Below are 26918 nucleotides of genomic sequence, written 5' to 3' on the forward strand. Positions count from 1 at the left end.
CCCCAGGCAAGGCCAACCTAGGTCAGACTATGCGTGACCCTGAGGAGGATGTACTAAGGATCTCCCTGCTTTAACTTTTAGAATGCTTCCAAGTAAATATTCCTGAGACTTTCTTCTCTCTCCAACTAGAAAGTATTAATAACTGTTTTACTTCATCTAATCTACTTTCACAATTTCATAACCCAAGTCTTCAATTTTGACAGTGACAAAAAATTGAATTTTAAAAATAAAAATCTAAAGTCAGCAAGAGCAAAAGAGTAACAAGCAAGTACCGGTACAGGACATGTTCCGAAGTGTCTGCGAAACCACTGAAAGAAGTTTCATGACACAGGAGAGGAGGTGGAGAAAAGGGGTCCATCCACTAGAGGTAGCTCCCCAGAACCTCACAGCATTTTAGCCAGCAATGTCCTTCTCTTCAACTATAAAATCCTGCTTTGCAGAGTAGTTGCCTAGTGTGTATCAGGACCTGACTCAATCCCTAGCATAAACCAAAAACAATACAAGCACCATTACCCTATCCATTCGATTGCGGTGCCGAATTTCTAGTTGTTCCTTAGCCTTCTGGAAGCGGGCGTGCTCATTATCATCCGCTGAGGTCTCAAAATACACATCAACATCATTGGTTGGCAGGGGAGTTGGGGGACCTGAAACAAAGTCACAGAAGGAGTTGTCTTGGGGAGTCAGGCAGATACTAAAGCACAGGACCCACAGGATGGACTCCATTAGTCTTGAGGCTTTGCTAGAAAGTGCAGGGTGCTGCTGCCTGCCAAGCCCCTACTGCTAGACTGCGATGGGCAAACTTCTTGGCATCCTAGTCATTAACCGTGTCAGTCCATGTTAATACAGCAATTTATTGGCAGCCCGGAGCCCTAGCGTCTTCAGTACCCACCAGGCATTTTACCTAGGACTAAAGGACCAAAAAAGAAGAGAAACCTGCTTCCACAGTCTTCCCTTCAGAGCTTGAAACCTAAAATATGCCACCCTACTATTTATTGCTAATGGTATCTAAATGGAAACCAGAGCTGAAATTAGACCTCAGGGAGACATTTCCACAAAGGTCTCCACTTTTAAGGAACAGTTTCTTATCTTTTTTTATGGCAATCTTTGGGCCTTAATTTGGAGACACTGGTTCAAGTGTGCATTCTTTACATATAGGCTGGGTAGAGAAAGTCCAAACCACTCTAGTTCTGAAGGACTCAACAAGGCTAATGAAGGTGAAACTGAATTTCTTCCTTTGATGAGGACACTTTCTAGTGGTGGGAAGATGCTTTGGTCTTATTTGATTCATGACACTGACTGAGGATGTTTCCAGGTATCCTCCAGAGCACAGATCCATTAAAACAGAAAACTCTTACCCCACTGCTGCTTAAGCAGGAGCTGTTATGGCCCCCAAGGCAAGTGATTACATTCATAAAGGACTAGTGGGCAAATTCACTTTGTTGTAATACATAGTTTTAACCTATAGAGTAAGGGTGAAACTGATTTAAAAAACAAAACTAGAAATTAGCCAGCCATTCCATAAACTCCATCAGAAGCCACTTTCCCTGCCCCTTTTAATTCAGTAAGCCTTATAGCTGTGATCTTGTGATATGTTGTCTCTCTATAATTTGAAAAAGGATCTCAGTATCTTACTTTCAAATGAATTAAATTACAGTATGGTTTTTTTTTTGGATGGGGGAATTGTTTATTTTTGTTTGTTTGTTTATTTTGGAGCTGAGGATCGAACCCAGGGCCTCGTGCTTGCTAGGCAAGCGCTCTACCACTGAGCTAAATCCCCAACCCTTATTTATTTATTCTTATTTTTTAATGGTGTTTTGACAGTATATCTGTCTGTGTGAGGGGGCTGGATCCTGGACTAACAGACAGGTGCGAGCTGCCATGTGGTTGCTGGGAATTGAACCCAGGTCCTCGGGAACAGCAGTTTGCTCTTAACTGCTGAGCCGTCTCTCCAGCCCCAGTATGATTAGTAAATCATATTCCTCTAGTGTTTATTCAAAGTTCAGTGAAGAACTTCACATCTATCTGTGCCACTCCATAGACAGTCATCAACAACACACACCACAAGTATCAAGGCTCAGCCTGGCCGTAGTGGCGCACGCCTTTAACCCCAGCTCTTGGGAGGCGGAGGTGGGTGGATCCCTGTGAGTTTGAGGCCTGCGTGGGAGTTTCAGGACAGCCAAAGCTACACAGAGAAACTCTATCTCAGAAAAAGAAAAAAAAAGGCTTTCATGCAGTGTGAACGGTTCCAATCTCTGGGCTGGGAGAAAGCAGACAGTGGACCTAACTCTCCTCGAAACTAAAAAAGAAAAGCACAGCACTTCAGAGACTTCCTTCTAGAGACATGAAGTACAGGTGAGAATCATGACAGGCTCAGCCTGCCCACTCACCTCAGCCCCCTTAAGAGACTCTATGTGATCACAGAAAACCTGGTACCTATAGGTCTTCAAAGCTCTCCAGCTTGAAGTACATACACCACTGCTTCTCCTCAGCAGAGCTCTCCTGATGCACAGCAAACTTCACCTTGTTCCAAAGCACTGTGTGAGCTTTGCGTACACAGAATAAGCATCTCCACATTCAGTGAGATCATCAAAGGGCCTCAACTCCTTAAGCATTGCCCAAACAAGGTTTGTAAATTCTTAGCTGAGTTCTTTTCAAAAGCAGTAAACTCACAAGAATTCTTATCTCTAAATCTTTCCTAAATAAATTTGTGGGTGGAAGTTCCCACGGCTCATTGTTTTTAACGTTTTCAGGACTCTTAAATAAAAGTAGTCTTTCCCGAGTGTAGCTGGAATGGACGCAATAAAAGCACGCCTTACTACATTAAGATCTTAGACATCTTTGGGATGAGGAAGAAGAAAGTCTGTGAAGAGAGGCTCCAGCCAACACCAGGGACAGGCAGCATGATGAGTTCCAGAGCAGGAGCCAAGGGAAACTGCCTGGTCTGAGGATCTTCCCGGCACATAAATTAACACTACAAGACGGGATCTTAAAGAAAGTACCAACCGGGAGAGAAGAAAAACTTGCCCTGTTTAACATAAGCCAACTCAACTGAGCACCACCCTTCCTCTGAAACCAAAGCTACACCCAATCCCAAGTACGCACTTCCTAGAGGCCTGCAGAACCCATGGGGCCACAATATAAGTAAAGCCGAGTCAAGAGGGTTGGAGCAAACTATAGTGCACGAAGAGGGTATTTTAATACTCTGGAATCCCAGAAGTATCCCTGTTGTCAGTCCTTTGGAAAGGGGGTCCTAACAGGCAGCATGCAGCACAGGGGTCAGCAGCAGGTTTAGTCAGAGACAGAACAAGAGGCAAGGCCTAAGGCACACGACTGAGCGGCCCTTGGTGCTATCATGCCATTGCTCTATGGTACCTTTCAACAACACATGAGCAGAGGACACAGCTGCCTTCCCTACTGACACGAACCCCCACTCCCACAGCTTATGAACTAACTCTAAGTCCATGAGAAACAAGAAGCCCCTGGTTGTGCCACCCACTGCACCAGGGTGGGCATACTACCACTACCAACCATCAGTGGACACACAGGGCACACGGGACACCAAAAACTGAGCTCACAACTGCCAACGGGACACAAAGCCTTGGTCTAGAAAGCACAAAGATGGGGGAACGACTGACAGCAGACACCTGAGTCAGCGTAAACATGACAGATGCAGTCACAAGGACGGCAGGAGACAGAAGGCGGGACAGATGGCACTGCTGTGCAGGGCCAGCACAAGGCGGGACTTACTCATCTCTTTACACACAGCCATACAATAATCCTCAGACTCAAAATTGTTCCTGTTGCCGCCGCAGCCGCCATATATAAAGCGTACGCACTTTCCCTTGGAGAGGTCGAAGTACCAACGAGGCATCACAGCCCGGCAGGGCCCCGTCATCGCCTCCTGGGAGCAGACAGCTGTGTGAAAATGGTCAGAGCGTCAGCAGGGCAGAGGCAGTGCGTCACATGCTTCACAGTGCTACAGGCCAGCCGGGGAAAGGGGGACCACAACTGGCCTAAAACGTCCTGGCTGGCCTCACTCACCAAGCCAGGCAGACAGAATCACCTTCCTGTGATGAAGACATCTAGGGAAAAAGACAATCTGACTTTTCTGGTCTTTGACATTGAGTCTAGACTAATACCACAGGCTGACATAAAGGATCTGCTTGTGAGCCTCACACTTCTGATCTGTGCAGTGGTGACAGGGTGCCTGCTTGGTTTGTTCTGATAGCTCCCAGGATCAAAGGAGTCAGCATGAGTAGAAAGCCCATTTGAAGTGGTAATTCCTGAAGCAGGGACTGAAGCACTTGAAAGGCTCAGTGTTTCCACTGTCACAATCGCCAAAGTAAATCGCACACTACGACAAGTATCTTCCTGCAGCTGAGTCCTCATCCTCAGACCTTACATGGTTGCAAGCACACAGTCAGCAGTGACTCTGTAATGGCTCTGGGACCATCGTGGCCTTTCCTCGTTCAATGTTATCGTTCCCACTACAAATGCCTGACCAGAAGGGTAGGGTAGTCACAGACAGGAACACACACGGGAAAAGAAAAACCAAGCAAGTCATTCCCTTCTAGAGAGCCGGCTCTTGAGCGGCACCCAAGTGGAGCAGCCCCTGGACGACAGCACATTTTAAGCTGGCTATGGAAGAATCCCGAGAGTTGGTGCTTCTTACTCTAATTAGAGCCTGCAACGCCAAATTCTGCTTTCTGGTTCCATCCTGGCTCTCTGCTGGCCTCCCCAGCTGCTCCTGCTGACAGCTCCACTGCCACACCAGAGAAAGCTGCTTTGCCTTCTGAGACTGACCCACGCTGAGTGATGAGAACACCACAACTTCCCAGGTAAAGCGCCCTGAGGCTCTTACAGCTTCGTACTGAGTTACCTCTCACGTCGTGAGCAATGTCCTTGTCTGAGACAGTGCCATCGCTGCTGGGCTCAGCTGGGCTCTCCTCGTTGTAGTCGCCCCCTTTGAAAGAGTCATAGTAGTAATCACGGTCTTCCACCACTTCCCCCTCCTCCTCCTCCTCCTCCTCCTCCTCTTCCTCCTCATCCGCAGCTGCTTCGGTGAAGTCTTCCAAATCTGCTTCAGTAGGAAATTCACTAGAGGCCATAAGCCAAAAAGGAAGGTTAGTAGCAATTTCTAAACACAAAGCACAGTTCCCTTCCTTATTTGAAACACAAAAATAGAGACAGGAAATAAGCTCATCTCACAGCCCTCAGCCCTCAGCCCAGCTTTATTGGCAAAGGGGAAGTTAGTGAACACAGATTGCATTAACCTATGGAAAATAATGTGGTCCAGGGGCTGGAGATGGTTCATTGGTTCTTGTGGCTCTTGCAGAGGACCTGGGTCCAATTCCCAGCATCTACATGGGAATTCACAATCATCTATCTCTAACTACAGTCCCAGGAGATTCAGCGGCCCTCTTCAAACTTCCAAGAGCACTAAGCACACAAGTGGTCCACATACATGTGTGCAGGCAAAACACTCATACACGTAAAAAAATAAAATCTTAAAAAAATAATGTGGCCTGGTGGTGGCGGCACATGCCTTTTATCCCAGCACTTGGGAGGCAGAGGCAGTTGGATCTCTGAGTTCAAGGCCAGCCTGATCTACAGAGTGAGTTCCAGGACAATCAGGGCTACACAAAGAAACCTTGTTTCAGTAATAATACTAATAACAACAATAATGAGGATGATGATGTAGTCCAAAGACAAAAGCCACAGGTTTTCATATATTCAGGTTATGACTGAAATAAGAAGCAAATGGGATGAAATTCAGCAAAGGGCACCCACTGTCCCGGTTGTTGGGATTTTTGTTGTTTTGTCAACCTGACACAAGCCTGAGTTATCTGGGAAGAGAAACCTCATTTGATAAAATGCCTCCAGTCAGACTAGACTGTCTGTAGGCAAATCTGCAAGGCATTTTCTTGATTAATGATTGATGTGGGTGGTGTCACCCTAGACAGGTGGACAGGGGTACATGACAAAGCAAACTGAGCAAGCCAATATGCAGTACTCCTTCATGGTCTCTGCTTTAACTCCTGCCTTCAGGTTCCTGACTTCCCTTCATGAAGGACTGAGAAGCTATACAGTGAAATAAAGCCTTTCCTCACCAAGCTGGTTTTGGTTAGTGTTTTATCCCAGAGATAGAAATCCAACTAAGACACTAACCTTACCCTACCCAGCAGTGAGGCCCAACAGCCACTTTTACAGAAGGGCAAAAAACCAGGCCAGTCGTGGTGTCACAGAACTTTAATCCTAGAACTCTGGAGGCAGAGGCAGGCAGATCTCCAGCTCAAGGCCAGCCTGATCTGTATAAGGAATTCAAGGCCAGCTAGGGCTACATAGACCCCTACCTCACAAACATACACTTACCCTCACTCCCACTGAGGCCCTGATAGTCAAGGGTTGCAGTCTACCATGGCCTGGCAGCTCTCTCTGAGCTCGGCAACATGGAGGGCCACCCTTCTCTCCTGTATGGGGGGCTTTCCATTCTCTATCCGACCTTATTTGGAGAATGTCTGTAGGCCTGGATGCCCAGCTTATCTCTAGTGTGACCCCGACACAGTTCCCTGCGGAAGCTCCCCGCTTGCTGCCCATGGTAATTAGACATTGTGCTGGGAGCTTTAGGACAGGAATGTGCTGTTTAATGCACATTAGATGATGCCTCTGCCACTGTCCCCATCCTTCCTCTCTCCCCTTCCTCTGGAATACAGTGGTGCTGTCTCCAGGAAGGCTATTTCCACTGTGCTCACAGGCAATACACAAAGCTCTCTGCTGCCGCTTCTGCCCCTTTGTTCTCTTGGACTGGTGGCCAACGAACCGTGAGGAAAAAGGGGACCCTTCAGCCCCCAATCAAAATCAGGAAAAAAAGAGTTCAACACTCTAAACAACAGTTTACCTTTTATCAAGATCATAATCTTCCTCTTCTTCCTCCTCCTCCTCTTTCTCCTCCTCCTCCTCCTCTTCTTTGGACACAGTAGAGTCAGAGTCAACAATCTTTGTCTGAGGGCAGCACACATACTCGGTGCCATGGAACTGGTCTACCCCACAGGGCAGCAGCATGCCGTAGCTATATAAGGTCATCCCCTCAGACAGACACGCCTACAAGAAACCCATAGACCATATCAGGACATTTCTATAAGCTCCCTGGAGCCCTAGCTTCACCGAAAAGAAACCCTTATCAAAACACTAGGTGGTAATGCATTCTCTTCTGGACACAGTAAAGAAGTTATCATGCTATTATTTTAAGATAACTTGAAGTTTTTACTTAATTTATAACCTCATGTGAGCCAAAAACTGAAAGACCAAACTTAAGATTGAAGGAACAATTTAAAGTTTCAGGAATTAACAACAGTTAAGTCCGTCCAATGCCATTACTCCTGGGATAGCCACTACTTGGGAATGTACCAAAGACAAAATGACTGGAGGACAATCAGAGCAAGACAGGTGCCTCCTTACCCGAAGAATGAAATGGCACCCAAGCTTGCCTTGCTGCGTGTGTGTGCATGCACACACCTCGGCTGTCTAGAGCTGACTAGTTCTGCACTGACTTAGGGGCCAGGATGCCTTCTTGGGAGCCCTGCTGACAGCACACTTTATCAACTGTCTTTTAACACCCCCCATCCCACTCTGTGGCTTGCACATGCTAGACAACTGCTCTTTTACTAAGCTAAATCACAGCCTGAATGAAGGAGGAAATAGCACTAAAATATTTTTGTTCCTTTTTTTGGCAGTGCTGAGAATAAGTGACACAAACCCAAGGCTTCAAGCATGCTACCTAAGAGCTCTGCTACCAGTTTACCTCTTTGGCTCACTGACAGTTTAAACTCTAGGAACAGACTTGCTCATGCTGTACTTCTGCACAAAAAATTATTTTTACTTATGTGTTTGCCACATATATGCAGGTACCTGTGGAGGCCAGATAAGGCCATCAGATCCCAGGGACCTGGTGTTACAGGTGGTTCTGAGTCACTTGATGTGGATGCTGGGAACCGAACCCAGGTCCTCTTGGAGGGCAGGAAGCACTTATACCCACTGAGCCCTCTCTCTCCAGCCTTCTTCTAGGTATTTTAATTTAACACAGAAATACCCAGATGTGGCAGTATATACCCCTCTGAATTCCAGCATGAGGGAGGCTAAGGCCAGAGGATTATGTTGAGTTCCAGGTCAGCCTGAGCTATATTTATCAAGCACCAGGCCAGCTAGAGCTACATAGCAAGAAAATGTTTAAAAAGAAACACAAAGTAACTGAAAAACATGATGCAGGTAAACAGAAATGCTATCTCTTCTGAGGAATGGCAACTGCCTGTTCCACATGTGTCCTTACCTCCTTGACTATGGTGTGCCAACACTGGTGCTTCTCACACACCTCCATCCGCTCTTGGTGGAAAAACTGGCAGTTTTCTGGAACCAGCAGAACATCACTAACGAACTCACCCACTGCAGGGGGGAAAAAGCCTCTGTCAGAAGCAAATCTGGCTGTGATTCAGGGCACAGTCTTCAGCACAGATCTTCCTAATAAGGTGCGCACAGACACCTGCACAGCCAGGCATATATAAACACACGCGGGCACCAGAAGAACTCCCCATCCCACCAGGGACTTTGCCAGTAACATTTTCGGGCTACAATCCTGTGCAGGAACTACAGCAATACATTTCAGGGGAGATGTAAGCAGGATTGCCCCCCACAATCACCCCAAGTACACATATAACCACTTCTCATGATCAGTGTGTTGGTACTTTCTTTACACAACCATTAGAACAAGTGATACAGGTAAAATTTTAAGTGCATGATTAATCACCAAAGAGAAAGAAACCTTTACAATGGGAAACTGCCAAAACCTGGTCACCAAGATAATGTTCCAATTATGGACAAACTGACATCTACAAAGTCCTTAGAGTATATCAGTATCACCAATAGTATTCCTGCCAAAATTAACTGAATGTAATCCTAAAAAAAAATAAATAAAAAAAAAATCCAAATTCAGAGATATTCTACATTTCAAAGAGTTTTTAGAAATCTGTAATATATGTTGTTACTGAGTATGTGCACATGCACAGGTATGTAGGGGACCCCCTGGAACTAGAGTTACAGGCTGTTTTGAGTTGGGTACTGAGAACCAAACTCTGGTCTTCTACCAAAAACAAGTGGTCTTAACCTCTGAGTGAACCATCTCTCCTGCCCCTAGGAATACTTTATTAAATGTGGTGGTGTGAATGAAAATGTCCCCCATAGGGTCATAGGAAATGGCACTATTAAGAGGTGTGGTCTTGTTGGAGTAGGTGTGGTCTTGTTGGAGGAAGTAAGGCACTGGGAGTGGGGGTGGTGTTTGAGGTCTCAGATGCTCAAGGTAGGCCCAGTGTCTCACTCTCTTCCTGCTGTCTGCTGATCTAGATGTAGAACTCTCAGCTACCTCTCAGCACCATGTCTGCCTGCATGCTTTCATGCTCCCCGCCATGATGATAGTGGACTAAACCTCTGAACTGCAAGACAGCCCCAATTAAATGTTTTCCTTTATAAGAGTTACCATGGTCATGGTGTCTCTTCACAGCAACAGAAACCCTAAAGAAGACATTATACAAATGGTCTGGACTCAAAATATATTGTCATTGAAGATGAGAAACTCCCCTGGGTCAAATATAATGTGTGATTCTTTTGTTAAAGGAAACTATAGCCAGGCAGCGGTAGCACACACCTTTAATCACAGCATTGGGGACGCAGAGGCAGGAGAATCTCTTTGAGTTTAAAGCCAGCCTTATTTCCAGAACGAGTTCCAGGACAGCCAGGGTTACACAGAGAATCCCTGCCTCAAAATCAAAAAACAAACAACTAAAAAAGGAAACTAAAAATGAGATTATTTGACTATTGAGGGAAATTTCTTAAAGTGTAGTGACTGTATTATCATTATACAGTAGACTGCTCCTGCTTTCAAAAGCAAGCTTAAGCTGTTTAGAAGTGAGCTGTTTCAATGTCCCAATTTATTTTGAAATGGTTTAGAAATCAAGAGTGTATATGGGCCAGGCAGTGGTGACCCAAACTTTTAATCCCAACACTCAGGAGGCAGAGGCAGGCAGATCTCTGAGTTCCAAGCCAGCCTGATCTACAAAGCTAGTTCTAGGATAGTCAAGGTGCCACAGACAAGCCCTGTCAAACAAAAGTGTATGTGGGAGGTGCTGAGGGGCTGCGAGAAGTCAGAAAATAATTTAAAAATCTAGGCAAAGGGTAGAGATGTTGACTGCTAATTCTTTTCTCTTTTTGTCTCAACTTTGGAGGGACGGAAGAAGTCTGGCTTGCTTTCAGATACAGTGATGTGGACTCCTGCACTGACTGTTACACAGATGGGAAAAAGATAGATGTGAAGATTAATATTATCACTAATTCAAACATTTAGATATGTTTATTAATTTTCCATAATCTAGAAAGAGAGTGTGTGTCTGTGTGTGTGTGTAAGTAACTCAATTACTGCCCAGAGATTCTGATTAGGCCATGTAAGGGTGGCCTCAGTAACTTGATTTCCAGGTGATTTTGACACATCTGTATGTCCATACAGGGTCTATCTAAGTGGAATAAAATAAAGAGGGGCTATGGGTGCTTTCTTTGCTAGGACAAAGATCAAGTAAGGAATATGGGAGAGCAAACAAGCTAGCCTGAGGTTAGGTATGGGGAGTGCAAAAAGAAAGCAAAGTGAGCCAGGTGTGGTAGGTGGTGGCATATCCCTTTAATCCCAGAACTCTAGAGAGAGAGGCAGGCAGATCTCTGAGTCAAGAGGCTAGGCTGGTCTACTAAAGGGAATTCTGGGATAGTCAGGGCTATCAGAAACCCTGTCTCAAAAAAAAAAAAAAAGAAGAAAGAAAGAAAGAAAGAAAAAGAAAAAGAAAAGAGAGAGTGTGTGCATAGACACAGTATACTAAGAAACGATGTCTGGCTTAGCTCTGAGAAAGACTATGCAGAACCATGACCAATTCTGACATCATGGCTGGGTCTGTGAGTTAAGAAAAGGGGAGTCACTGATCTACTAAGTGGGTCATGGTGGTTTCGATGAGAATGGCTCCCACAGGCTCATATAACTGAATGCTGACTCATCAGGGAGCAGCACCACTTCAAAAGGATGAAGAGGTGTGGCCTTGTTGGAGAAACTGTCAACAGGAGGTGAGCTTTGAGGTTTCAAAGGTCCAAGCCAGGCTCTTTCTTCCTGCTGCCTGTTGATCAGCTGTAAAACTCTCAGTTCCTCTCCAGCACCATGTCTGCCTGTGTGCTGCCAGGCTTTCCGCCATGATAAAGGACTAAACCTCTGAACCTGTTAAGCCAGCCCCAATTACATGTTTTTGTTTGTTTGTTTTTGTTTTTTTAAAGAATTACTCTGGTCATAGTGTCTCTTCACAGGAAAAGAAGAGGGATGAACCTGTGCCTTTACCCTAAGTTCCAGCCGTTTTAAGCAGTCTCCCTACATGGAAACAATGTTACACATGACAACTGGCTTTCACGACACTGTTAAACTCAACAGGACAGGAAAGCAGGACAGCAAGTGAAGTTAGAGAATGCTGCTCTTTCAGGACCCTCAGGACCTAGCCAAGGTAGAACCTGTATACAGTAAGAGTTAATGCACCTTAACTTATAACCTCTACCTTTTTATATACAATTGCAACATCAGAAAAAAGCGAAATCAGCAATTTCACTACTTCATGTGTATTCTATAGAAAATAAACATATATAAATGCCTATAACAATGAAGTACTGTATATCAGGCTTAACAGAATCCCTTTAATCTACTTGTCTAACATCTTGGATAAACTCCCGAATGATGTCAAATGTACCCTGGTAGTGGTCACTGCTAGAATTCTACTCCAGTTGCTTGACCACACACGCGCAGTTCAGGAGTTGAGCAGAGGGCTTGTGTCTTATGTCCTCAGTGTGTGCTGGTGATCACATAGGCATGGCGTGCTAACGCAGACCCCACCACCTCTCTCTTCTGTCTCTCCCCATCATCTTTCCCTCTCTCCACACGTGCTCCTCTCCCAGGCCTGGTTCTTCTCCCCACCCCTCTTCCTCCTAATAAAGCTCTAAAACAAATACTGGGTTGTGTCGTGACCGTTGACTTTCCACACCGTAACCAGCGCCGTTTATCATTCATTTCAGTTACCTGACAGGGAGGGAGTAAAGCAAACCAAGGACAGGACTTCCCAACATTCTCATCCATGGGGGTGGGGCAGAGAACGCAGGGCAAAACATTAAAGAACTGTTTTTAAACAGTATCATTTTGTTTTAACTTTTCAGGATGCTTGAAATATTTCAGCATTAAAATTTAAAATACAATTCTTGTAAATATCAAGTCTTTAAGTAAAGGCATTATAAGTTAAACACCATCACTTTTTAGCTATTCAATAAATGAATCAATCTTAAAAAAAAAAAAAAAAACAGAATAAAGTTACATTTGAAAATACACTGAACTCCTATTTTGGGGAGTCTGGGGATCCAGACAGGGACTCACTGTGTAGCCCTGTTTGGCCTAGAACTAACTGTAAATCAGGCTGGCCTCAAATTCATAGTAATCTATCTTACTATGCCTTCTGAATGCTGGGATCAAAGACATGGGACCTACTATAAACTAAGCTCTTAAAAATAAAAACAAAAATCTAAGTGATTCTAATTTAAAATTTTTATTCTAAGGAAGTAATAAAACAAATGAACAGAGTTATCTGTTCCAGTGTTATTAATATAAAAATAGTCACCAAGAAGAAATTAAATGATGGTATCTACACATGACAGAATACTATCATAAGCAATACAGCTGTCGTTAACATGGATTTTCTACCATGGCTTGATAAACTCAAAATTAAGAAGCAAATGCTAGCTGTGGCAGCATACATCATGAGTCCCAGCACTGGTTTGGGGGAGGGGAGGGGTTGCTGGCCAGGGCCACACAGTGAGACTTGTCTCAACAGAACAAAACAGTATCATTAAACAAAAGCAAAGAACCTACTCTGCATCCCTACTCCCTCTTCCCTCAAGTTGGTTAACTTAAGGCCAGGCTGTCTCCGGCAATGACAAGTGTAACTCTAAAAGTAGCCCAAGGTTGATTTGTTTGTTTCTTTCTTTTCTTTTTTTCTTTTTTTTTTCTTTCTTTTTTTTTTTTTTTTGGTTTTTCGAATCAGGGTTTCTCTGTGTAGTTTTGCGCCTTTCCTGGAACTCACTTGGTAGACCAGGCTGGCCTTGAACTCACAGAGATCCGCCAGGCTCTGCCTCCTGAGTGCTGGGATTCAAGGCATGCGCCACCGCTGCCCGGCACCAAGGTCGATTTTTAAAGAGCCTTGGCAATCTTATCTTACTTAGGAACACCTGAAAGAAACGTCCCATTTATATAACAAAATGTTCATCATGGCTAACTGAATCCAGAAACTGGAATTGACCATTTTTACTTCCTACCCCATTGCAAACTCCTTTTATTAAAAAACAAACTTTCCGAACAGCGAATTTAGAGGAAATGCATCTGAACTTCAGCACCAGCTCTCTCCCCTCACTGCTCCACTTTGCTTTTTTACAGTAATTTGCTAGAAGACTCTACGGGGAAAACTTACCTCAGCGGATCATTATTTGTCAAGTTTTATAACAATGAAAATTCTTTGTCTCACTTTAAAAATTTGTATCTAGCTTTGTAACAGTCTTCAATATAACCACTTTTAGTACCATATAGTGGCCATATGATTTCCTAAATCACTGTACAAACACAGAATAAACTGTTTGGGATGCCCAACAAACAGCATACACAAAACCTACTCTGATAAGCTGCAGTTCTGAGTTGCTTCCAACTCAGCTTTCCTTTTTACCATTTCAGCCCAGTCAGGAAAAACTATGGCAGCCTTCCAGGTTTTCTAAGACGCTGAAATTCCTTTTAGACTAACAAGGGCTGTCTACCACTTGGGTAAGACCCCAACACTACTATACATGTAAAGAAATCTACTGCAGAAGTACTGCCAGCTGCAAGGAAGAACCACTTATGGGGCGCGGCAGGCTATAGCTCAAAGATAGCTTAGTCAAGTCTGGCTAGTAAACAAACCCCTGGCAGACATCTCTGAGGTCAGCAGGGCTCTACGGAATCAACTCCAGATTCCCACTGCAGAAACACTAACCTTGCACAAGGATCCACTCTGGCACCAGGGAGAATGTCTGGGGGCTATGGTAAATTCAAAGGCTAAAAGACCTGAAAAAGAACACCTGTAATGATGCACAAGCCACAGAACGGCAGGTGTGACTACACTCGTCCCCCAAACACCTGAAGTTTTACTTTTTCATGCAATTCTGCCTCACTTGGGTCTCTGATGTTTTATAGTTAAACAGAAGGTTCATTCTGAGGCAGGAAAAGACTGAACTGTGCCTTCTGATTAATATACCACATATCTACACACGTCACACTGGTTGACAGCATGGATGAGAGATGCAGTGGACAGACACCTACTGATAGTGCCACACTGGACCTCATGCAAATCCTGCTAGCAGCTCACTTTCAATCTGTGACCAAGACGCTGCCCTTGGCATTGGAGTTCTAACTCACGTGGTAGAATGCTTGCTCAGCATGCAAGAAGCCCTAGGTTCAGTTTCTAATACCCCCCCCCCCAAAAACAAAAACAACCCAAAACTCAGGTATGTGGCATGTGCCCCTAATACCAGCACAAAGGAGCTGGAGACAAATGATTATAAGTTCAAGGTCATCCTTAGTTACATACAAATTTGAGGCCAGCCTGGGCTGTATACACCCTCTAACAAAACAAAAACAAAGAAAGAAAGCATAATTCTTTTCTTTAACCTAGCAAAAACAGTATGAAGCAAACATCACCCACAGCAGACAGGCACAGCAGACCCCTCCCTATGTTGCTTAGGGCACTGTGTGGACAGACCCAAACACACATTCAACTGTCTAATCTACAAAATGGCCACAACAAAACAAAATGGGGAGGGTGTGTGTGTGTGTGTGTGTGTGTGTGTGTGTGTGTGTGTGTGTGTGTGTGTGTGTGTGTGTGTGTGTAATGGAGAGATGACAGAGCCTTTAAAGGGACTCAGCTCTTCCAGAGGACTCAGGTTCAATTCTCAGCACCCACTCAATGGCTCACAAATGTCTATAACTTCATTTCCAGGGAATCTGATGTCCTCTGAAGGAGGAACCAGCCACAAAGGTGGTGTGCATACACCATGCATAAGCACAAACATACATGCAGGCAAGGCATCCATACATACAAAACAGAAAAAAAGAAGACATAGGTGAGTTAGAGAGATGGTTAAGAGTGTCTATTGCTCTTACAGAAGACCTGAGTTCAGTTCCCAGCTTCCAAATCTGGTGGCTCACAATCACACCCAGCTCTAGCTCTAGAGGGAATCAATGCCTCTACTTCCATGGGCACCTGCATTCATGTGTACATTACTCCCATACCTAATTAAAGTTAAATCTTAAAAAGAAAAAAAAAGAGGTAAGAATTCCAGGACATCGGATATCCAAACTAATTAACAGAGGTGCCCAATCAACATATAGCTACTTTTCATTTGTTCTCCCTATCTTCTTCAGATTTACCAGGCAGAAGTTTTTTGAGTTTTTGGTTTGTTTTGTTTTGAGTCAGGGTCCCTCCATGTAGCCCTGACTATCCTGGAACTCACTATAAAGACCAGGCTGGCCTGAAACTCAAAGAGATTCTTCTGGCTCTGCCTCCCGAGAGCTATGATTAAAGGTGTATACCACCATGACTGACTTTAAAATATACATATTTGTTATTACTTTGTGTGAGAGAGTGGTTATGTGTAGCAGTCAAAAGACAACTTTTGGAAGTGGGTTCTTTTCTTACCCTGTAGATCCCATGTCAAGTGCTTTTGCCTGAGACATTGTTGTTTCTAGGCAACAATATCTGTTTTTCTATGTTTAAAGACAGGGCATCAATATGTAACTATGGCTGGCCTGGAACTCACTATGTAGACCAGCCTGGTCTCAAACTCACCTGTTTGTGCTACCACCAAGCCTGGCTTGAGACTGTAATATCTTAAAAGAGATTTCAGGCTGAAGCCAATCTCTTTCCTATCATCTCTCTACTGCAATATGCAATATTCATCTCAGTACATGTAAAAGGATGCACCGTGACTCTCTGGGTAAATATGGGTATAGGACTCTCACTTTTTATTATAGTCTCACCCTTGACATATAATATAAAAAGAATTATCAATAGGAGCCAGTGAGGAGGCTCAATAGGTGAAGGTGCTTGCACTGAGAAGCTTGCTGCCTGGGTTTGATCTCAGAGACATGTAGTGGGTAGCTGTTCCCGTTTTTGACCTGGAAATACCACCCCCAGTGAGGCTTACGGTAACTGTTGTGCCTACCTATGACCTGCCCCTGAGGCAGGGCCGAGATAAGAGCCCTTAAGACCCAAGGTCGGGATGTGCCGGCTCTCTTCATTCCTGGTGATCCCGAATGCTGGATGGTAGACCGAACAGAGTTCTCCAGAGAACCCCGCTGGATTGCACTTCACCTCTCCCGGATCCTGTAATCCCTTTACTTGTTGTGAGTTACCCCCAAATAAACCTCCCTTTTAACTACATGGAGTTGCCTTAATAAATCCATTAGAGACACCTCCCCCAACAGTGGAGGGAGAGATCTACAAGTTGTCCTCTAACCCTCCCCACACACTGTAAAAATTAGTAATAGTTACAATTATCTGTGGATGTATAACATTACTGCTAGAGTATAAACCATTTAACTGAATATTTCAAAATGGGTAGGCTATTTAGCACATAAATTATATCTTTTCAAACCTATTTTTTAAAAAACAGAGACTGATTATTCATGATGCATGGAGCAGAATACACTGGAACTGGCTGGCACACTCACTGTGAGCTTATCTAGTATCTGTGTGGTGGACTCATGTGTATGCACATATTCAGGCCAGAGGTCATGTTGGAGGTCTTCCTCTGTCTCTACCTCATTTTATGAGACAAGGTCTCTCACTGAGGGTAGAGCTCACTGCTTTGGTTAAGACTGGCTGGCCAGTAAGATCTCAATCTCCATCCCAGCCCCAGCCCTGGGGTTATAGATACATGCTGCCATATCTAACTTTTATGTGGGTGCTGGTGATCTCAAGTCAGGGTTCTCAGGTATTGCAGCAAGCTTCACTCATTGTGCCCCTGGTTTTTAATACATACAGAGGTCTATATGGAAACGCAGATCTAGGTCCATGTATACATAACGCACATAACATATTTCTTAGCTCTGTTGGACAGGTGGGCCAAGAAACAGTGACAGCCTTGACAGAACTAAGCTACAACTACTGTCCATCATCTCAGTTGCTAAGTACCATTACCACTCAAACCAAGGTCAATTCTTGAAGAAATGGCTGACTGCAGGAGAGAAGGGAAAAAAAAAAAAAAATCACAGGATGGGCATGTTTTATACCAGAGAGCAGATCCTAAAAGAAAGATAAAGGCATGTTAAAAGGACCCAGGAACATAAAGAGGCATCCACAAGCCAAATCTGAGCAATCGGCGCCTAATGACACGAACACCAGCAATATCTTAACCAGCTGATGAGTTATCAATAGGAGCATAGCAGATTAACGCTGTTATTGGGAGTTGTGTGACGTCAATGTTGACACTGCTCTCAAAAACACATACACCAGAGGCTGACGAGATGGCTCAGCAGGTAAAGGCGCTTGCTGCACAAGCCTAGTGACCTGAGAGCAACTCCAGAAACCACATACAGGTGGGAGGAGAGCGCCAACTCCACCAAGCTTGTTCTCTGGCTTCTACATGTGCGTGGCGGCACATGCCTTCTCTGCCCCGCATCATTCACACACACAGACAACACTAAAAAATGTTTTCAAAAAACCAGGAAGAACAGACAAACCCAAGCTGTCCAATGGTGACGCAGTGGGAAGCAAAGGCCAGGCAGGGCAGGTAACCAACAGGGCAGGGCTAAAGGAGGATCAGATTGTGGAGTTTCTAAGTCATGCTAAGAAAAGAGCTTCGACATTATTTACTTGGATAAAGGAGAGAAACTATAGAATCTTAAGCAAGAACACAACTTGATCTTCACCTTTAATCACCAAAGGCAAAAAACTGGGAGCATGACCGAGAAACAGGCATGAAGGCTGCTATCACAGTCCAGACACGAAGTGACAAAAAGCTGAACACGAGAAGAGGCATCTGACGGAAGAAGGTGTATGCCAGAAACTCACATCTTCTAGACTGTCAGCATCCTGGGTGTCTTAATGTTTTTGTTTTTTTAACAGCACCTCTGAACAAACACAAGTTTTAAAGGAAAGCAGTTAGGCCCAATAGCAGCTCACTATCAGGGCCTACCACCTTAGCACATGCTGTGCACTGTACAACTAACCTCCACAACGCACTCAGACTGAACAATGCCACTTTCGTTTCATCTCAGATGATACACATGGGACTTACTTTTTAACCACAGAAACCATGAGAAACAGTGTTAGGAAGAGAGGAGGTTGTTCAAAGATTCAAGAATGATCAAACTAAGCTGAGCGCAGTGGCACATGTGTTTAATGCCAGAACTTGGGAGGCAGGCGGATCTCTGTGAGTTCTAAGCCAACCTGGTCTGCAGAGAGTTTCAAGACGGCAAGGGCTATACTGTCAAAATCAGAGGGCTCAAAACAAACAAACAAACACACAAACAAACAAATGAGGCTGAAACGTCAAGTGTTTCAGTTAACGTTTGAGAATTTTACAGACAGATTTCTCGGAGCCAAATAAAGGAACACCATCTTAAAGCACATCATACAAAGATTTTAGCACACTTCACGTTACACTGCAAGACGTTCAGATTGAAAGGCGATGGCTAAGCATACATAATGTCCTTCCTTCCTTCCCACTAACGAATGCTGTACAGCAACCTAAAGTTGCTGCAGACTTTGTGCAGTTCTGGTCTACTTCTCCCTCTGACTTGGCCATTCTTTCTCACTACACATAAGCCTAATAAAAGCAACTTACTCATTTTGCTCATGTCTGTACTTAAGGGAAAGTTTTAATGAAGTGAGAATTAAAATCTATTTTTGCTTTTTGTTTGTTTGTTTTTCAAGACAGGGTTTCTCTGTGTAGCCCTGGTTGTCCTGGAATTCACTATGTAGACCAGGCTAGCCTCAAAGGTATACACCACCACCACATGGCTGAGAATAAATTTCACAGATGGCTCAAATTAGATCTAAAGAACTCCTCAGGTGTCAGTTAGTCCTCCCTCCCGTGTGTTAATACCATTTTGGACCAATTCCAAGTGCTCTACACTTACTAGCATCTGTGACCCAATCTGTTCTTGAATCTTGCAGACTAGAGTTATTCACGGGTCAGGCAAGAAAGGGCTAAGATGACTGCCTACATTCACTAAGTAACAACCCTGTTTCTGAGGAACACACTGTCAAGCTGGCACTAAATGTTAGCACCAGCAAAGACGTGGCAACACCTGGGTAAAGCCCCAGCATTTCAGAATGGCAGGTCTATACAGCATCTGGCCCTGGTACCTGGCCATATGCCAATGAGTCATTTTCCTTGCCCGAGAACTACTACTAATTTGACTAACAGCCAATTTGAACAGGATGAACTGTAGGGAACAGGGGACCCTTTTTCTTGGCTGCTTTCTTTAGTGCTGTTCTCAACTATCTCTCTTAGCATTGAATTCAAATGGTTAATGTTAAGGGTAAATCTGCTTGCTTTGCAGGTAATGTCCTAGAAAAGGCTTATCCTCCAGAGACAAGAGGTTCACAATGGGAGAGGCAGTTAGTTCCAGAGAAATCTACCAGCAATACAGGAGGCACCGAGTACCCATAGGAGAAATTCCTCCAGTAACTTTATTTTAACATATGTAGAGCTACTTTACTGGGAGCTAAGAATACTGGGAGGAATACTTCTAAAAGGCAACCAAAGACACTTACCAAGACACTTGAATGGAATGACAATGTGACTCTTGCACTGTTTTTTGTCCCTTCGGCACCAGCCATCAATACTGACTGGCTGGTTTGCTTCCATCACATTTGTGATCTGCAGCTCTGGATATATCTGTTTAAGAACAACAACAACAATTGGTGGCGCATGCCTTTAATCTCAGCATTTGGGAGGCAGAGCCAGGGGATCTCGGTGAGTTCGAGGCCAGCCTGGTCTACAGCGCGAGATCCAGGACAGGCACCAAAACTACACAGAGAAACCCTGCCTCGAAAAACCAAAAAAGAAAAAACTACACTATTCTACGTTCTAACAACAAAAATAAAAATATACTCAACTATTAGTTTTCCTTTGTCACTGTTTATTTGTAACAGATAATATTCAATTTCCTCTAGTCAAAAGGTTTTTTTTGGAGACAACACCATCAGCCTTAGCCAATTGGAGAACAGAATCATCTGACTTGCATATTTTCTAACAGCATATGTTTTAAACTGATCATTAAACTGCCTGTGACTTGTCAATCTTAGCCACATTCATCTAGATGGACATGGGGTCCCCTGGCACCAATGATGTGGTTGCTCCCGGATCATTTCCACGGCATGCATGTACAGGTCCACAATCTTGCCAGTGTTGTTCTGCATGTGGAGGCTGCACCTGCTCCCTCCAGTTCCAGTGAGAGCAGACAGGACAAAGGCTAACTTTCTTTTGCTATCTTGTATTTCTGACTCCTCCCCCATGGACTGCATTTAAAAAGGGAATCTGGGCAGTGGTGGCACATGCCTTTAATCCCAGCACTTAAGAGGCAGAGGCAGGTGAATCTCTATGAGTTTGAAGTCAGCCTGATCTACAGAGTGAGTTCCAGGACAGGCTCCAAAAGCTACACAGAGAAACCCTGCCTCGAAGAAAAAAAAAAGGGGGGGGGGGGGAGTGGTCTGTGTGTAAGGCAAATGCAGCAGGCTTTCAACCCAAAACAAATCTGACAGGGTATTAAGTTCACACATGAGCTCTTGAAGTGAAACATAGAGGCATGTCTGTAAAGTACCTTCTAATGGAATTAAAACCATACTTCACCCCGATCCTACATGTGAGGCTTCATTAAGAAGTTAAACTCACATTCTTTTGTTACTGAAGCAAAGGGTTAAGTTGACTCATATCTAGAGGATCCTTCACAACACTGGCAGCTTTCTATGAACAAGCAAAAACCACAAATACACACGTGACATTTTGCTTTCCATCTCTCTAAAACAGGACTAGGTACCTACCAACCTTCTGCAAAGAACTGAGCTCACAAGACAAATAAGCAAAACCTCTACAATATCTAAATTTAGAGATGAAATGGGCTGGAGCTCTAGTTCTGAGTACTTTGGTCTTGGGCAGGGGAACACATGTAACGCTGACCCAGAAAAAGAAGCGGGTGCTAACTTTCTGGCTACACTCTTACCTCCTGGCAGTACTGAAGAACTTCTTCCTTTGTTCCAAGGCAGCTCTTGGTACCTGTTGGGTCAGGCTCCCATTTCCCAGTCTGAATGTTCACATGCATGTTCAGCTTCCCACAAAACATCGCAATCTGAGGCTCAGCAACAGCAAAGCCCGTCCCAGCATTGGCTGCAAGAGCCTACCAAAAGACAAACCAGAGGTTTCAGGTTAGTCAAAAGGTATGCAGACAGACACAGCCACTTAACAGTTAATACAGGATCAACATCTTACAGCTAAACTACTCAGTCCAGTTGTTTGTTATGCTTCAAGATCTGAAACCAAAGGGTGGATAAAAGCTGCTGAAGTATGAATCCTACGTGGTCTGGGAGTGGGGGGGGAGAGAATCACCAAGATGACTAAACAGGTCAAGGCACTTGTGACGAGCTGTGTTTGATCCCCAGGACCCATGTGGTGGAAGCAGAGAACCAACTCCTGCGCGTTGTTCTTAGGCCTCCGTGTGTGTCAAGGCCCTTGCACCCACCCACTCAAACGCCACCCACCCCTGGGGAGAAGAAAATAACATAAGAAAATAACCACCCAAAACTGCAGAGACCTGAAGTCCTTTCAAGTTTCAAAGTAAGCATTTCAAGACAGATAAAAGGAAACTCAATTTTGTATATATGGAAGCTAACCCCTAAATATGAACAGGTTGTGCTGACTGACTCCTGGAACCCAGGTCAAGAACCCAGGTCAAGCTACTGTAAATCAGAGGATCTGAATATCAGGAAGGACGGCCAGTCTCTAGCGGCATCATACTGGTCTGTCTCAAACTACAGTTGGTAGGAATAGGTATGGTTGTTCATTATCAACCTCTGTTTATTTGTTATCATCTCTTTTTCAACGTGTCTTATAATCTCAGGTGCCCTCTCTCAATCTAGGGTCTCAAGCTGGGCGGTGGTGGTGCACGCCTTTAATCCCAGCACTCGGGGACGCAGAGGCAGGTGGATCTCTGCGAGTTCAAGGCCTGCCTGGGCTACAGAGTGAGTTCCAGGAAAGGCTCTAAAGCTACACAAAGAAACCCTGTCTCAAAAACAAAACAAAACAAAAAAAATCAATCTAGGGTCTCACACATGCTAGGCCTGCAGTCTGTCACTGAACCCTAGCCCTACCCTTTCTAGACACTTTTTATTTTGAGACAAGGTTACTCAGGCTTGTCTTGAACTCTTCCTGCCTCAGCTTCCTGAGTGACTGAGCTGGTGGGCCTGTGGCACTTTATATAAACTAATTCTTGTCCCAGGAAGTAAGCCAGAATTTTAAAATGATCTTTGTATATATATATACATGAAGTGAAAAGCTAATAGGAAATCAAACCCTACTACTGCCTACTTGGAAGACATTGAATATGATTGCTATCTATATAAGCTATTATTCCTTCACACACAAAACATGAAAACAGAGAGCAGTCAAAACTTCCAATAATTTATTTAATTCACTCATGCAACAACAACAAAAAATCTTTATCAAGCAATTGTATTAACATCATGCTAGGGGTTGGAGATTTAGCTCAGTGATAGAGTGCTTGCCTAGCAAGCGCAAGGCCCTGGGTTCGGTCCTCAGCTCTGACCAAAAGTGCTAAAGGCTCAGTATACAAGCATGAGCAAAAATTCATGGCCCCACTTCCTCAGTACTCCATCTAGTGTCAAGTCAAAACTCACACTAAAAAAGGTGACTGGATTCACAGTCCTAAGGAGGAAAAGAATAAAGCACTGAGAAAACATTAAAAGGAACATGACCTCAGTTTGAGTAGAGAGCTAATAAAGGAAGCTTCCAGAGGAAGAAAGTGAGGCTTGTGGGGAGGTGTGAATGCTACGAGGGAAGAACAGCCCTATGGTAGAACCAGGTCTACATTGTCTGGCAGCAGGAGAATCTCAGCCTTCATCACTGGAAGTGCTGAGAGATTTTAAGCCAAAGCAAGACATGGTGATAGATTAGATATGGAGAATGAAGAAGAGGACATCAAGTTGGGTTATTTTCAAGATGCCCAGCATGCAAGGCTCCTCTCAAGCAATGTGTCCTTGAAGAACAACTGTGCATTTAGTGTTATAGTGGTCCTTTATCCATGGAGCTATGTCCCAGGACCCCCAGTGGATGCCTGAAACTATGGAGTACGCTGAATTGAGTATGCTTTGCCCATGTCATAATAAAGTTTAATGTATAAATTAAGCACAGTAAGAAAGAAATAAACACCAAAGGGCTGGAGAGATGGAGCAAGTTAAAAGGTCCAGGTTCAACTCCCAGCACCTACATAGTGGCTTACAAGCAGCTGTAACTCTGGTTCTACAGAAACGGGCATTCTCTTGTGGCCTCTGCATGCACTAAACAGGTATATAGTGCACAGATATACATGCATGTAAACCCCATACACGTAAAATTGACAGTTCTTAAAAGGGGAGAGACAAATTTGAAATTGTTTCCTCAATCTACAAATGAACTAGAGTTAAAAGATTAAAAGTTCTTAATGTTTCAACTATGTATGATCTTGTATGAATATTTACATTGAAGGCAGCTACTAAACAAATAGGATTCAGGGTACCAGATCTAATCATTTGGAAGGCTAGGATGATAGGGATAGTATTTGACCCTTAAGTCCCCCAAATGAACATAGATAAGAAAGTGTTGATTAGCTGGGTGTGCTCACTGAGCCACGACACTGAACCAGTCAATTCTAGCGCATTCATCAGCCAGGATCACGTTCCACATGTTACTCATTATGGTTGTTGGCTACAAGACCACAAGAATTTCAACTGTATAAATGCTCAGTTAATGGGTCAACCACGGGGTCAGTACATCAGTGTAAGTGCATTTGATTTCTGCACTGAGATGGTCAGTGTTATCTTCCCTAAAGAATCTAAGGTATCAGAGGTTAAAGCAACAGGAAGGACAGCAAAACAGCCAGCTCCTCACATCAGTTACCACTGAGAAAGAGAGTTACTGGAACCAATCCAGACAGCTAAGAGGATACAGTGATTCACTTCTGAGTTCAGAAAGATTAATCCTTGTGGTCATGAGAGACTCTCAAGACAGTATCCTCTGAAATATAAAAGGCCTCTGTGGGCCACATCTAAGAATCAACTAATCAAACATACCCCGACCTCACCTAGAATGTGACAGGGTCACCGCTCTATGATGTTTGTACTTCTCTACTTGGAAATGCTCTTATTTAATGTGCTCTCCATTTTCTTAAGCACCGACTGTGCCTTGATCCATTACTTCAACATATAAATCAATCTGCTTCCTAATCTAACATGTTACAAATGGGGCTTCACTGCCAAGTCAGCACTTCTGATATCCTGTGAACTTGGAATCCTCTATGAAAGAAAATTAATGCCCCACGTGTTGGCACTTAAGCCAGTCCCTGTGATCTATGCACACGGCAGCACTTTCAGGGCTCTGAAAACAAACTGCATCAATTGCTTTCCATCCAGTGCCTCACTTTACTTAATAATTCATCCTTAATAAGAAGTGCCATTTTATTAATTTGGCTCAGAAAGAGTTCAGCTATCCAAGGGAAGGAATTCAACTTAGTAGAAGGTGCTCCTAATAATCTGAAGCAGCTTAAAGCATGTACAGTCAATGTACAAAATGTAAGTCTGAGCCTGCAACAAGTCTGTCTGTCCGTCCTTGATATGACTTCAAGAGCCCACCCGTGGGTGGAGCTCATAAGCCCGTCTTCCTTTTCAAAGCTGTCTGGGACCAACGCAGCTCTCCTACCTCAAAGCTTGTGCCTCAACAGTCATTACTTTCCTCACTAAAGCTACTTACTGCCCCCAGATCAAATCTGGCCCTACAGTTAAGAGCCTACATACAATCTTCCAAAGGGCAGGGTTTTCTCCTACAGCTGTGGGAATGAGGATTGCTTAGATGGAAAGGCACTGTGTACAGCCACACTCATCCCAGCTCAGCTCGCACGGTTCTGCTGCATCTAGCTAGGCTAACAGACTAGTGATAAGACATTCTTATTCAAATGTCCTTTCCGTTACACCTTAAAATCTTTAAAAAGAAAACTTGGGTAACAATCAAAATTTGAAGAGCCTATATCATTTTCACTCCTGTTCAAGTGCTGAATAAAATTTCATGATCCAGAGGCTGGAGAGATGGCTCAGTGGTCAAGAGTACTGGCTGCTCTTCCAGAACCCAGGTTCAATTCCCAGCACTCACATGTCACGTCTGTTTGTAACTCCAGTTCCAGGACTTCTGACGTCCATGGCATTCAAGCAGGAAAAACACCAATGAACATAAAGTAAAAATTAAAAAACCCAAAAACTTCGTGACCCACAAATTCTAACGACCATGCCTTTAATCCCAGCACTCAGGAGGTAGAGGAAAGCTGATCTCTGAATTCCAGGTCAGCCTAGTCTACGGGGAGAGTTCCAGGATGTCCAGGAATATACAGAAACCCTCTCTCAAAATATAAATATATAATTTAAATATATACCCACAAATTTTTCACCAAAGATTTCTTATCAAAAGAAAGTGAAATACATTCTGTCCTTAGCACACTTCAGGATAGGAGAAAGAACATGAAGCTGGGTGGGGGAGATCCAGAAAAAAAAGCTGGGGGAAAGGATATTATCAAATTATATTGTATGAAAATTTGAAAAACTAAGGAAGGATAAAGAGCTCTCACAAGCTAAGACTAACTACAAAAGGAAGGCAATCAGAGTGAAGACACTAAGAGGACACTAGTGTGAATGTCACCATCAACAAGACATTCAAGGAAACCAGTCAGGAAAAAAACTCCAAACGGTTACAAATCAGCAAAGACCAGGCACAAACAACGAGTGAGTGCCATGTGGGAGCTTGAACAGGATCCTGGAACAGGAAAAGGACATCATTCGGGGGAAACCCGAGCAGTCGTTTACATAAGCTGTGCCAACACAAGCTCCTGTGCCTGCTCTATGGGTTATGTAAGATATTAATTCCACAGCCAGGCATGAGAGAATTCCGTAGTATTGTCAACTTTTACTTAAGGCCAAAAACTGAATCAAAATAATACTATTTGAGAGCTGGCTTATCAAAATAGCACCTGCTCAGCATACACAAGTGAGCGAGAACCCAGTACCACCAAAAAACCAATGTTTTTGTTTTTAATCCTGATCACACTGCCTGGATTCCACTTTGGAGGGTACAGCTTCAATTTTACAAATCCAATCTGTCAAAAAGAAGACAAGCTGGGTCTGGTGGCATGTACCTGTAGACCAGCTACTGGGAAGGTTGGGGTGGGAGGATTGTTTGAGTCCATAAGTTTGAAGAAAGACTGGGCAACACAGCCAGGTTGTTTTCAGACACAATAGTTTGTACAAATAACCTCACTGTTATTAGAGCTTTAAATATTAAAGCAGAAATGAAGTATTTCCAAGATTGAAAATGGTTTAAACTGTCTCCAGGGCTTTTTATAGGAACATAGTAATTTGTCCAACTGGATTATATTGGTAAAAATCCAAACACCATAATCAAATAGAAGTCTTTTACTTTCTAGGAGATGGAAACTGAGTCTTTCAAAGAAAACTGTAGAAAATATA

General features: G+C 43.8%; 1 protein-coding gene and 1 non-coding gene across 5 annotated transcripts in view; both read right to left on the minus strand.

Annotated features, from left to right (window-relative positions):
- Positions 1-26918, minus strand: part of Aplp2 (amyloid beta precursor like protein 2) — a 72964-nt gene that overhangs the window by 16613 nt on the left and 29433 nt on the right. For 2 of the 4 annotated variants that reach the window (XM_036191930.1, XM_036191929.1), the window contains exons 2-8: positions 21362-21535; positions 19914-20037; positions 8327-8439; positions 6899-7101; positions 4880-5097; positions 3748-3915; positions 514-644 (exon numbers count right to left, since the gene is read on the minus strand). In XM_036191930.1, coding sequence (XP_036047823.1) covers positions 514-644; positions 3748-3915; positions 4880-5097; positions 6899-7101; positions 8327-8439; positions 19914-20037; positions 21362-21535 — 1131 coding nt within the window. The remainder of the gene's footprint in view (positions 1-513; positions 645-3747; positions 3916-4879; positions 5098-6898; positions 7102-8326; positions 8440-19913; positions 20038-21361; positions 21536-26918) is intronic. The other 2 variants (XM_036191932.1, XM_036191931.1) reach the window with 1 other exon arrangement.
- On the minus strand, positions 1707-1779 carry Trnaa-agc. Its single transcript has one exon. It is a non-coding gene; the product is annotated as a tRNA-Ala (tRNA).

This window comes from Onychomys torridus, chromosome 7 (assembly GCF_903995425.1).
Source record: "Onychomys torridus chromosome 7, mOncTor1.1, whole genome shotgun sequence".
Taxonomy (NCBI): Eukaryota; Metazoa; Chordata; class Mammalia; order Rodentia; family Cricetidae; genus Onychomys; species Onychomys torridus.